At 50.1% G+C, this 13,553-nt stretch overlaps 1 protein-coding gene across 1 annotated transcript in view; it reads right to left on the bottom strand.

Annotated features, from left to right (window-relative positions):
• Window positions 1-1,686: 1,686 nt before the first annotated feature.
• Window positions 1,687-13,553, bottom strand: part of ALMS1 (ALMS1 centrosome and basal body associated protein) — a 63,880-nt gene continuing 52,013 nt past the window's right edge. Inside the window, exons 15-19 of the mRNA XM_060687207.2 lie at window positions 11,193-11,437; window positions 7,543-7,720; window positions 5,191-5,251; window positions 3,268-3,367; window positions 1,687-1,798 (exon numbers count right to left, since the gene is read on the bottom strand). Of these exons, the coding sequence (XP_060543190.2) occupies window positions 1,754-1,798; window positions 3,268-3,367; window positions 5,191-5,251; window positions 7,543-7,720; window positions 11,193-11,437 (629 nt within the window). The 3' untranslated portion in view covers window positions 1,687-1,753. The remainder of the gene's footprint in view (window positions 1,799-3,267; window positions 3,368-5,190; window positions 5,252-7,542; window positions 7,721-11,192; window positions 11,438-13,553) is intronic.

The raw sequence follows: 13,553 nt of genomic DNA, 5'->3' as shown, positions 1-13,553 counted from the left end.
ACTGTGTTATTAACTTAACCACCGCAGGGACTGACTTAACAACACTGGCGAGAAAGGTCGTAAAATGGGGAACAACATTCACTCCCCATCCAAGAAGCTTCCTCAGCTCTTCAGAAACTTTTGGGACAACGATGACCTGGATGACTGTTTCGCTTAGCGACCGGAATTCAGGGGGCTGAATTGTGGTCGTAAGTCGAGGACTACCCGGACTGACCCAGAGGCGACTTCCCTGGTTCAAATCCACACCCGAGAGGCAAAACCTCCTCGTGTTTTGCTGACCCAACACAGCCCTGGCTAATTTGGGATTCTGTCCGGTTGGGGAGCTTTTTCGACAATCCGAGGTGTGTGCAAAGCAACACAAGGGCTGTGTTTGGCCTTCGTTCAGGGCTCTAAAGGGGGGGAAACACCCTCTGACTCACAAGAGCAGCCTTGTGGCTGCAGAATTGCAACCAGGCAGCGAAAAAGAGCAGAGAGGGCAAGGAAGGGAGGGAGGGAGGGAGGAAGAGATGCAGAGCGATAAACAGAAGTAGCAGCTGGGCCGAGGAAGGAAAAGAGAGTTGTGTAGGCGCACGTGTGGGTGTGGTAGGGTGTTGGTTGCAAAGTCTGTGTGTCTCACAACGGCCTACTCTAGCCTGGCCAGCTCCAGATCTCTTATTAAGGCAGTTTTTATCAACCTTAGCAACTTTTTAAGATGGGTGGACTTCAACTCCCAGAATTCCACAGCCGGCTTTGGCCCATGCTGCTTGGAATTCTGGGAATTGAAGTCCACCCATCTTAATATTGCCCCAGCCTGCTGGAAAAAGACACCTTGGGCCAGGCTGGCTAGGGAATTCTGGGAGTTGGAGTCCACCCATCTTAATATTGCCTTGGCCTGCTGGAAAAAGAGGCCTTGAGCCAGGCTGCTTGGAATTCTGGGAGTTGGAGTCCACCCATATTAATATTGCCCAGGTGGAAAGAAAGGCCTTGGCTCATGTTGCTTGGAATTCTGGGAGTTGAAGTCCACCCGTCTTAATATTGCCCCGGCCTGCTGGAAAAAGAGGCCTTGGGCCAGGCTGGCTGGGGAATTCTGGGAGTTGGAGTCCACCCGTCTTAATGGTGGTGGTAGGGTTGAGGAAAAGAGGCCTTGGCCCAGGCTGCTTGGAATTCTGGGAGTCGAAGTCCACCCAACTGTGAATTGACAGCTGACAAAAACGCTCAATGGAAGTTATCAGGAAGAGTTGGTATTGCAAGATATTTTAATTTTTTTCCCCCCCACCACCACGGAGACATTAAAAAATCCAGAGTAATCTTCCAATCCTCAGTGATACAAAGTACCTGAAATACAAATATATCGATATATAAATAACAAAAGCTGCTTTCACACACAAAACCGCCAATTTAATGCGCTGTTGATCAATTCGTTCGACAAAGCCTTGATCTGCGGGAAGGTAGGCAGAATATGGGGGGGAAAAAATATTCCTGGTTTCTTGATTTTTGTAAAAAAAATCTTCAATACGTTGGTTTGAAAACGCGAGGGTGGAGCATGATTTTGGGGGGGGGGGACTGGGGAGGGCACCCCTGAACCCCAGTGAAGGTCAGGAAATCTAAGGGGCGTCAGGGGGAAGCTGCCTGAGGAATCTACGGCGTAGGCACAAGTTCGTAATTTTTTAAAAAAAAAAGTGTTAAAAAAGAGGTTAAAAACCCTACTTCGTGCGATAAGGTTTATTAAACAGGGACGTCCGTCGTTCGGGGTTTTTTTTCCCTTCTTTCTGCGTCATTCCCAGGGCACTTTTCTTCCCAAGACATGGTTGGTGATTTTCTGTGGGACAAAAAGAGAAGAACAAACCTGTAATGGTGAAGGGACGCCCCGCACCCCACCCGTCCGAGGAAGCCCCTTTGGGCTCCTTCCCATCTCTTGGTCCTTTGGCCCTACAAGGACAGGGGTCTGGATTAATTGGGGGGACAGGGGGACGGGAAGGATGAAGAAGAGACACCCCCCAAAAAGTGCCAAGTGGGTTTGGATGGGGGGTGGGGAGAGGAGAGGTAGAGGAAATTCCAACTTGTATGAACTGTCTTTTGCTTGGGATGGGTTACAAGGCCAGGGCTGTGTGTGTGTGTGTGTGTGAGAGAGAGAGAGAGAGAGAGGGAGGGAGGGAGAAAGAGGTGGGGAAAGAGAAGAGAAGGGAAGGGAAGGGGAAAGGGGAAGGGAAGGGAAGGGGATAGGCTAGGCTAGGCTAGGCTAGAATAAATAGAGAAGAGAAGAGAAGAGAAGAGAAGAGAAGAGAAGAGAAGAGAAGAGAAGAGAAGAGAAGAGAAGAGAAGAGAAGAGAAGAGAAGAGAAAGGAATAGGATAGGATAGGATAGGATAGGATAGGGTAGGATAGGATAGAATAAATAGAGAAGAGAAGAGAAGAGAAGAGAAGAGAAGAGAAGAGAAGAGAAAGGAATAGGATAGGATAGGATAGGATAGGATAGGATAGGATAGGATAGGATAGGATAGGATAGGATAAATAGAGAAGAGAAGAGAAGAGAAGAGAAGAGAAGAGAAGAGAAGAGAAGAGAAGAGAAGAGAAGAGAAGAGAAGAGAAAGGAATAGGATAGGATAAAAAGAGAAGAGAAGAGAAGAGAAAGGGGGAAGGAAGGAAGGAAGGGACGAGAAGAGAAGAGAAAGGAGGAGGAGGAAGGAAGGAAGGAAGGGAAGGGGAGAGAAATAAGGGAGAGAAATAGAGAAGGAGAGACAAAAGAGAGAAGAGAAAGGAGAAAAGGAAAGAAAGAAACACAGAAAAAGAAAGGAAAAAGAAGAGAGAAGAGAAAGAAAAGGAAGAAGAGAGGAAAGAGAGAAAGAAGAAGGCTCTGCTGCCCCCTAGTGGTTCAGGCACAACGGCCGCTTCCTTTTTTCCCCACTGCTCTGCGATGCTCCTTCCTTTGGCCAGGATTAAACTCAGCATTTCTCCCGGGAAGGGAATATCTCCGCTGTTTTATGCCTTGCCGCTTCAGAGATACGGCCGTTCTCCCCCATAGGAGTTTCTGCCTGGTGTGGGTCAGTTTGCGGCCCCCTGCAATGGCCCCGAGCTCACGTTTTTTAAAGATGCCCCCTGATGCCTTCCAGATTGGGGGCCCCGGTGAGCTCATTGACTATTACGTCCCCGTTCCCGAAGCCCATTATCCCCTGCCTTGCCTGCTCCGAATCCACCTCTGACCCGCTTTCCGAAAAGGAGGACAACCGCCCCACAGGCTTTTGAGTGGGGGGGTGTGGGGGGGAGGGAAAAAAAAGAAAGGGGCCCCCACCGTTTTGTACAGCTGGGCCTTCAAGCGGTTGCTGGAATATTCCGATTTCCTCTTGGCTTCTTCCCGTCGCTTTCGCACCTCGGGCAGCTGCTCGTAGATGCTGGCCGAAGGGAAGAGAAAGCGAGAAGGCGATTTAAAGGGGGGGGGGAAATTGGTCAGTGGTGGGATTCAGCCGGTTCGGATGAATCGGTTGTTCAATTGCTGGCTGGCCCTTCCCTTCCCCTCCCCTCCCAGGAGTCCCCATGCGCCCTGTTTTGGCTCCCAGGTAAGCCTACTAGCAGGGGTGAAATGCTACCGGTTCAGACCGGTTCAACCGAACTGGTAGCGATGACAGAACAAGGTTCCACCCACCCGCCTGGTCGTCGTTACTTCTTGGTTTTAACCAGGAAGTAACCTGTTTTTTTTACCCTCTGCGCATCCACAGAAGGGTTTGCGCGCGCACTTCCAAACCGGTAGGGAAGGTAAGTAGATTTCACCCCTGCCTATTATGCCCAAAACAGGGTGCGTGGGGGGGGGGCGACTAGATGACCTCCAAGGTCCCCTCCAACTCTGTTGTTCAGTGGAATGGCTTGCCTTCAAAAGTTGTAGGAGGTTCATCACTGGGAGCTTTCAAGAAGAGACTGGACTTGGGGTGGAGTGGGGGAATTCAGCCGGTTCGGGCGAATCGGTAGTTAAATTCCTGGCTGGCCCCTCCCCTCCCACCCCACCTCTTCCAGAAGTCCCCCACCCCACCCCATGCCCCGTTTTGGCTCCCAGGTAAGTGCAGGGAGGCCTACTAGGGCCAAAACGGGGTGCGGGGGTGTGCCCCCCCATGGTCCATTTTTGCTCCCAGGGGGTTGCAGAAGGCCAAATGCTGCCTGTCACACACCCTGGCCACGCCCACCCTGGCCACGCCCATCCAGCTGGTCATTAGGGCAGAGAAGCGGTGGTTGAATTCTGTGTCCCAGCAAGGTGACCTTTATGTCAAGGAGGACAGGAGATCTGCAAATGCCCGGACCAGAGAGAAAGTTAGCTCCTTCGTGTCCAGGAGCATCACGACGACGAAAATAAGGCGCGGCGTAAAAATTTAAAATACCAAAATGTGCAAAGTTTCAAATTTTGCCCCGCGTGAAAAAAATATAAAACAGATCTTTGCCCGGAACCAACAAACCACGTTCATTGCAGTTTGGTAACGTTGCCACGAGGTCCTGAAGCGCGAAGCATGGGACACTTGATGTTCGATGCACACTTTGAACACAAAGGGCCTCTCACCGCCATCGCAATGAGAAGGACTTACAACCGTTCGTTTCGTGAGCATTCAAAGGGAGAACATCACCGGGGGGGGGGGAGAGCAGGGGGGGCACTTATGAATATGACCATTTTTCACACTGTTTTTTTGATCTCGGCAGCATCCCCGGGATCACAAGATACAAAATTCAGACGCTTGGCCACGGACTCGTATTTATGACGGTTTTGCAGGGACCTCCTGACGAGCAAAATCAATGGGGGAAGAAGCCGGATTCGCTTAACACCTGGGTTACGAAGTCAGCCGCTGCAGTGATTCACTTAATAACGGTGGCAAGACGGGTCGTAGAAGGGGGGGGGGAAAAAAGCTCGCTTAACAAATGTCTTGCTTAGCGGCATGAATTTTGGGCGCCGTTGTGGTCATAAATCCAGGACTACCTGTCTGGTTTTGAGCCCCAAATTTGGAGGGGCAAAGATGCTAAATTAGCGTCCAGAAGGAAATAGAAAGCAGGCGGATAGAACTTCTTCTCCTTTCTCAGCGAGGACGTCTAAATAGGAATTTTGTTACTTCCTTATTAGGAATGCAGAAGTAACCCGAGTTCTCTGTTATTTATGATGTTTATCCATTATCGCTTCTGAGTGTAATCCAAGAGAGTCACTCTCTGGCCCAAAGTCAACCAACCCCCCCCCCCCTCTTACCGTTTGGACCGCTCAACCATTTCGTTCTTGGAAATCGCTCTGCTCCGAATCGTCCGATACCCTAAAAAGAGAGGAAGAAAAACATCGGGGTGAGACCAGCTCTCTCTAGCCGCGCCTTCGTTTTCCCTGACCGCCAAGGAACTCAATCCTGGTTTGATGGCGTCTAAACGGGGTAACTTTTAAGACTTGTGGACTTTTAACTCCCAGAATTCCCCAGCCAGTCAGGAGCTGGAAGGGAAGGGGAGAAGGGGGAAGAGGAGGAAGAAGAGGAGGAAGAAGAGGAGGAGGACTGTGGGGTCCTTGGTGCTCTCTGAGCTTGGTTGTTTTCTTACAGACGTTTCATGACCCAACTAGGTAACATCATCAGTGTTAAAGGGAGTGGGGCTTGTGGAGAGGAGGAGGAGGAGGAGGAGGAGGAGGAGGAAAGCAGGAGGGAGAGAGAAAGCAGCCACAGGAGGAGGAGGAGAACTGTGGGGTCCTTGAGACTCTCTGAGCTTGGTGCTTTTCTTGCAGACGTTTCATGACCCAACTAGGTAATATCATCAATGCTAGAATGGAGTGGGGTTTGTGAAATAGAGGAGGAGGAGGAGGAAAAAGACCATGGGGTCCTTGGTGCTCTCTGAGCTTGGTGGTTTTCTCGCAGACGTTTCGTCACCCAAACAGAGAACAACATCTGTGCTTAGTAAGGACTGTTCCAAGCTGGCTGGGGAATTCTGGGAGTCGAAATCCACAAGTTGCCAAGTTTGGAGACCCCCTTGTTAAGATGATCACCCCACCCCAAGGACTAAGGACGTTGAAAAGGTGGATTTTAGGAGAATCGGCCACTTTTGTAAGGAAGCTTTTGGGACAAAGGAGATTGCACGTCCCTGAAAGAGGGGGCAGGGCAGGGGTGAAATGCTACCGGTTCGCTCCAATTCGAACGAATCTGTAGTGATAAAAAAAAAAAAAAGCTACTGGTTCGCCCGAACTGGTATTTCCAACGATCAGCTGTGCAGCGGGGTTTAGCTTTGCTAGAAAGCAGGGAATCCAGCTAAATTGCGTGCAACAGCTGATCCCCCCTCGCTGTTCTACTTACCTTCCCAAGCCTCCTTTTGGCACATACTGCACATGCGTGTGTGTGTGCGCGCGGAGCGCGCCTTTGGTGCACACTGCGCATGTGCCCACAGCCCAAGTTTGGTGCGCGGTGTGCATACGCGGCCAGCGAACTGGTAGCAAACCAGTTCGGATTTCACCACTGGGGCCTTCCCTTCCTGCATGTTTGGGCCTCCTTTGGATAGCCAAGGCAAAGCTTCAATCCCCCCAGTGGAACACTCCCTTCTAAGCACTGATGTTGTTAGCTAGTTGGGGCATGAAACGTCTGCAAGAAAGCAACCAAGTTCAGAGAGAACCAAGGACCCCACAGTTCTCCTACACCTCTTCCCACTCTCATTTCTACAAGCCCCACTCGCTTCTAGCAGTCCCCCTCCTCCTCTCTGCAAACCCCTCTCCCTTCTAGCACTGATGGTGTAACCTAATTTGGTAATGAAACGTCTACAAGAAAACAAGCAATCTCAGAGAGCCCCAAGGACCCCACAGTCATCCTCTTCCTCTTCCTCCTCTCTGCAAACCCCTCTCCCTTCTAGCACTGATGATGTTCCCTAGTTGGGTCATGAAACGCCTGCAAGAAAACCACCAAGCTCAGAGAGCACCAAGGACCCCATAATCCTCCTCGTCTCTGAAAACCCCAGACCCTTCTCCTCCTCCCATCCTCATTTCTCAAAACCCCTCTCCCTTCTAGCACTGACGATGTTCCCTAGCTGGGTCATGAAATGCCTGCAAGGAAGCCAACCAAGCTCAGAGAGTACTGAGGACTCCTTATAGCAGAGGCAGCCTGGATTAAGGAGCCTTGGTGGCGCAGCAGGCTAAAGTGCTGTTAAAGTAAAGCCAGCTGCCTGCAATTACTGCGAGTTCGAACCTCACCAGGCTCAAGGTTGACTCAGCCTTCCATCCTTCCGAGGTAGGTAAAATGAGGACCCGGATTGTGGGGGGCATTAAGCTGACTTTGTATAAAAAAGAACACCGCTTGGGGGGGCCGAAAGCCCTACTAAGCAGGTACATACAAAAGGATGAAGGCTATTGCTTAACGCATTGTAAGCCGCCCTGAGTCTCCGGAGAAGGGCGGCATATAAATCGAACCAACCAACAAATAAATAAATAAATAAATAATTTTTGGGGTGTGTGTGTGTCTGTCTCTGTTCCTGCTGCCAAAGAGGAGCCAGCCCCCCGCCCGCCTCTCAACAGTCGTTCATTTCTTCAGCAAACTGACACTGCATGCAATTTGGAGCAGGGCTCCCCGTGCAGGAGAAGGGGTACCTCGGTTCGCAAGACCCCCCGCGTTCCTACAGCTCATCCCATCGGGGGGGTTGAACAACCGCTCCCTCTCCCCCTGGAAGACGCCCTGCAGCTTCCTTTCTTCGACCAGCAGCTTGAGGCGTTTCTGACGTTCCCCGGAGCTGGAAATGAAATCGGGACGGTGCATCGCCAGAGACTCCTAAGTGGGGAAAATGAAAAAGAGGGAAAAAAGGAAAGAAGGGGGAAGAGGGGGGGGGGAAGAAAGAAAAACAATCACTTAGCCTCGGGGAAAGAATGGTATAAGCTTCCTTGGAAATCGGCCTCCGAGGCAGAGAAATTAATTAATTTTATTTATTTATTTTTTTTGCAAAGAGGAGAACGAGGCCTCCGCAAAGCTCCAGAGATTCCAAAGAAATGCTTCCATGCCGGAAAGACACCAGACTTGGGAATAAGCCCAGCTGTGTGCTTGTGTTGTTTTTAAAGAAAAAAAAAAGAGGTGGGGGGAAAATAAGGAATATTTTAAAGGAGCCCGACGGAGACAAAACAGAGGACTCGGGGGAGCCGCGAAGGAAAAGCCTCTAACCCAAACAAAACCCAGAGAAGAGATTTTTTTTCCCTGGGAAAATCGAAATGAGCTCACGGCCCCGTCTTGGGGAAGGGGGTCGATCTCCGCGGGAAAGAGGAAGGGCAGAATCTCAGCGTTACGATTCCCGGACAATCTTGGGCTCACAACAAGTTCGAAAGCCGCACAAAAGCAGTTTGTCTTTTTTTAATTCCAAAGTGGCGTTTGGGGGACCCGGGAGGGAGGGGTAGGGGGGCGCTCACTGGGGTAAGAGAATTTGATGCGTCGGTCTCACGGACGATTCTTAGGCGCCCTCGAGTTATGACCGTAATTTGTGTCCAAAGTTTGCGTTGCTAAGCAAGGCCGTTGTTAAGGGAGTTTTGCTCCATTTTACGACCTTGATGGCGCAATGGTTAGAAGGCAGGATTGCCTGCTTTTTCTCAATTTTCTTTCTCTTGCTCCCTCTATTCCCTTCCATTTTTCTCTCCCTCTTCTTTCCTCTCCTTCCTTCCTTCCTTTCTCTTCTAAGAGTTGTGTTGGCACAGTGGTTAGAATGCAACACTGCAGGCTAATTCTGCCCACTGCCAGCAGTTCAATCCTGACCAGCTCAAGGTTGATTCGGCCTTCCATCCTTCCAAGTTGAGTAAAATGAGGACCCACATTGTTGAGTCTATCTCTCATCTATCTATCTGAGCTGTGGCAGCCCAGTGGTTTGAATGCAGGATTGCGGGCAAACTCTGCCGACTGCCAGGAGTTCGATCCAGACCGGCTCAAAGGTTGACTCAGCCTTCCATTCCTTCCGAGGTGGGTAAAATGAGGACCCAGATTGTTGGGGGCAAGAGGCTGACTCTGTAAAACTGCTTAGACAGGGCTGTGAAGCCCTGTGAAGCGGTATACAAGTCTTAAGTGCTATTGGTGTTTTCTGCCACAGTTGTTAAACCAAACGCTGTGTTTGTTAAGCGAATTATGCCGTTGTTAAGCAAATCTGGCTTCCTCCATTCATTTTGCTTATCAGAAGATGGCCGGGAAGTTTGCAAAGGGTGATGACATGTGAAAGTACGACTGACATAAAGGTGTGCCAGTTGCCAAGCACTCAAATTTGGATCACGTGACCAGGGGGATCCCACAAACGCCGTTAAGTGTGAAAATAGCAATAGTTCTTAGACTTGTACGCCACTTCACACTGCTTTTACAGCCCTCTCTGAGCGATTTGCAGAGTCAGCTTCTTGTCCCAAAAAAATCTGAGTCCTCATTTTACCGACCTCGGAAGGATGGAAGGCCGAGTCAACTTTGAGCTGGTCAGCATTGAACTGCTGGCAGTGGGCAGAATTAGCCTGCAATGTTGCATTCTAACCACTGGGACAACACGACTCTTACAAGAGAAAGAAGGAAGGAAGGAAGGAAGGAAGGGGAGGAAAGAAGAGGGAGAGAAAAAGGGAAGGGAAATAAGAGATAAGAGGGAGCAGGAGAAAGAAAATGGAGAAGAAGAAGGGAAGGAAGGAGACAGACAGAAGGAAAGAAAAGTAGAAAGAAAAGGGTGCGAAGGAAGGAGAGAGGGAGGGAAGGAGGGAAAGAAAGAGAATAGCAATAGCATTTAAACTTATATACCGCTTCATAGTGCTCTACAGCCCTCTCTAAGCGGTTTACAGAGCCAGCCTCTTGCCCCCCAACAATCTGGGTCCTCATTTAACCGACCTCAGAAGGATGGAAAGCTGAATGAACCTTGAGCCAGTTAGGATCAAACTCCTGACAGTCGGCAGAATTAGCCTGCAATATTGCATTCTAACCACTGCACCAAAAACGAGAAAGGGAAGGAAGGAAGGAAGGAAGGAAGGAAGGAAGGAAGGAAGGAAGGAAGGAAGGAAGGAAGGAAGGAAGGAGGGAGGGAGGGAGGGAGGGAGGGAGGGAAGGAAGGAAGGAAGGAAGGAAAAAAGGAAGGAAGGAAAAAAGGAAGGAAGGAAAATAGCAATAGCACTTAGACTTATATACCACTTCACAGTGCTTTTACATCCCTCTCTAAGCGGTTTACAGAGCCAGCCTCTTGCCCCCCAACAATCTGGGTCCTCATTTAACCGACCTCGGAAGGATGGAAAGCTGAATGAACCTTAAGCCGATCAGGATCGAACTGCTGGCAGTCGGCAGGGTTTTTGCCTGCAATGCTACATTCCAACCACTGCAGCACCAGGGCTCGTAAAAATCGTCATAGGTTGCTTTTATCAGTGCCATAAGATAGTCACATGGTTGTTAAGTGAATCTGGCTTCCCCGTCAACTTTGCTTTGTCAGAAGGTCGCAAAAGCAGATGACGTGACCCCGGGGCACTGCAACAACCATCATAAATAATAGGAGCCTGTGGCCAAGCGTCCAAATTGTGATCACGTGATCGCGGGGAATGCCACAACGGTCGTTAAGAGTGAAAAACAAGTCCTAAGGGACTTGTTTCAGTGCTGTTGTAACTCTGAATGGTCACTAAATGAATTTCTTGTAAGCTAAAGACCACCTACTGTATTTTTCGGACTATAAAATGCTCTGGACTATAAAACGCACCTACCTTTTTTGGGGAGGAAAACAAGAAAAAAAAATCTGCCTCTGCCTCTCAGCAATTTGCCTCCTTGCAGCAAACAGCAAACAGCCTGTTTCAGTTTCAGTTTCAGCACAGCATTGATTAGCACAAGGAAAAAAAAACAATTTCTGCCTCTGCCTCTCAGCAGTTTGCCTCCTTGCAGCAAATGGGGCGCGGGGCAATAGGCAATATGCTAATCAGGCTGTGCTGAAGCTGAAACTGAAACAGGCCGTTTGCTGTTTGCTGCAAGGAGGCAAATTGCTGGGAGGCCGAGGCCAAAGGGTGGGGGCCATCGGGTGGGCGGGGCTACATTCAGTGTGTAAGACGCACCCAAATTTTCACCCTCTTTTAGGGGGCGAAAAAGTGTGTTTTATACTCCGAAAAGTACGGTATATTAAGGGGTTGGAGATTAGAAGACCTCTACGGTTCCTTCCAGCTGGGCCAGAATGGAGCCGCGCCTGGTCCTTGGCGCTAGGATCTCTAGTATGGATGGGGAGTGTGGGGGAAGTAGGGGGGAAGGGGGACAAAGCCAGAAGGCTGGATTTTACCTGCAAGGTCATTTTACTCAAAGGTGAGGGAGGCTCATTCTCAGCATCTCTTGCTGGAGCTGCCAGACGCACCTGGAGACCCCCGGGACGTTCCGGCCAATTCTGCTCGCGGAGAGGTTCTCGCCAGGGATTTCTTGTGGGTGGGGGCTCGGACCACGCGAGAGCAGGACCGGGTAGGAAGCCACCCCCGGATTCTTCCAGGGGATCCGGTTTTAGATCTGTTGCCGGGACGAACCAAGATACTCCTGGATGGGGGGAGAGGGGAGAAAGGAGAACAGCGGCGGTGAGTTTCGGTGGTCCTTTGCCAAGATGGCCGACTAGGATTGGCAGGGGGTGGATGGGTTCGGCCTCTCAAAGGCCCTCGGATTCAGGCTGAAGTTCCAACAGGTTTTTGGTCAGGATTTCTCAATTTTGGCCACTTTTTTGTGGACTTCAACTTGAAGTCCACGCATCTTAGAAGTAGCTAAGGTTGGGAAACCCTGGTCTAAAACAATCTATGTTACCTTGAAGACATCTTGATTTGGGGATTCAGGGTCCAAATGATTTATCGCATTTAATTTTGAGCCTTTCGAAACTTACCCTGTGACTTCCTTCCCCATCTTCCCATTTTGGTCCTAGGTTATTTTAATTTGTCTCAGATTAAATTCTTGATTCTTTGCCCAGCTCTTTCGCTATTTTCCGTCCTATTATCTTCCTTTATTTGAATGTTCCATTGGATGGAACTTCCCCTGTGGAGCAAGGATCGCTTATAGAGAACCAAGATATTATTATATCTAGAGCCGGTTTGGTTTTAGTGGTGAAGGCACCTGGCTAGAAAGCAGGAGATGGGAGTTCTAGTCCCACCCGAGGCATGGAAGCCGGCTTGGTGGCTTCAGGCCAATCACCATGAGTCGGTAAGTTCTAGTCCCACCTTAAGACATGAAAGAAGGCTGGGTGACTTTGGGGCAATGACCAGGGGACAGTGAGATCTAGTCCCATCTTAAGACATGAAAGAAGGCTGGGTGATTTGGGGGCAATGACCAGGCGACGGTGAGTTCTAGTCCCATCTTAAGACATGAAAGAAGGCTGGGTGATTTGGGGCAATGACCAGGCGACGGTGAGTTCTAGTCCCATCTTAAGACATGAAAGAAGGCTGGGTGATTTGGGGGCAATGACCAGGCGACGCTGAGTTCTAGTCCCACCTTAAGACATGAAAGAAGGCTGGGTGATTTGGGGGCAATGACCAGGGGACAGTGAGATCTAGTCCCATCTTAAGACATGAAAGAAGGCTGGGTGATTTGGGGGCAATGACCAGGCGACGGTGAGTTCTAGTCCCACCTTAAGACATGAAAGAAGGCTGGGTGATTTGGGGGCAATGACCAGGGGACAGTGAGATCTAGTCCCATCTTAAGACATGAAAGAAGGCTGGGTGATTTGGGGGCAATGACCAGGCGACGGTGAGTTCTAGTCCCACCTTAAGACATGAAAGAAGGCTGGGTGATTTGGGGCAATGACCAGGCGACGGTGAGTTCTAGTCCCATCTTAAGACATGAAAGAAGGCTGGGTGATTTGGGGGCAATGACCAGGCGACGCTGAGTTCTAGTCCCACCTTAAGACATGAAAGAAGGCTGGGTGACTTTGGGGCAATGACCAGGCGACGGTGAGTTCTAGTCCCACCTTAAGACATGAAAGAAGGCTGGGTGATTTTGGGGCAATGACCAGGCGACGGTGAGTTCTAGTCCCACCTTAAGACATGAAAGAAGGCTGGGTGATTTTGGGGCAATGACCAGGGGACAGTGAGATCTAGTCCCACCTTAAGATATGAAAGAAGGCTGGGTGAATTTGGGGCAATGACCAGGCGACGGTGAGTTCTAGTCCCACCTTAAGACATGAAAGAAGGCTGGGTGATTTGGGGGCAATGACCAGGCGACGGTGAGTTCTAGTCCCACCTTAAGACATGAAAGAAGGCTGGGTGATTTGGGGCAATGACCAGGCGACGGTGAGTTCTAGTCCCACCTTAAGACATGAAAGAAGGCTGGGTGATGTGGGGGCAATGACCAGGCGACGGTGAGTTCTAGTCCCATCTTAAGACATGAAAGAAGGCTGGGTGATTTGGGGGCAATGACCAGGCGACGCTGAGTTCTAGTCCCATCTTAAGACATGAAAGAAGGCTGGGTGACTTTGGGGCAATGACCAGGGGACAGTGAGATCTAGTCCCACCTTAAGATATGAAAGAAGGCTGGGTGATTTGGGGCAATGACCAGGGGACAGTGAGATCTAGTCCCATCTTAAGACATGAAAGAAGGCTGGGTGATTTGGGGGCAATGACCAGGCGACGCTGAGTTCTAGTCCCACCTTAAGACATGAAAGAAGGCTGGGTGA

The sequence above is a fragment of the Pantherophis guttatus genome, chromosome 8, assembly GCF_059756535.1.
Source record: "Pantherophis guttatus breed Tessera chromosome 8, ASM5975653v1, whole genome shotgun sequence".
Lineage (NCBI taxonomy): Eukaryota > Metazoa > Chordata > Lepidosauria > Squamata > Colubridae > Pantherophis > Pantherophis guttatus.
This window is presented reverse-complemented; position numbering and strand designations above follow the sequence as displayed.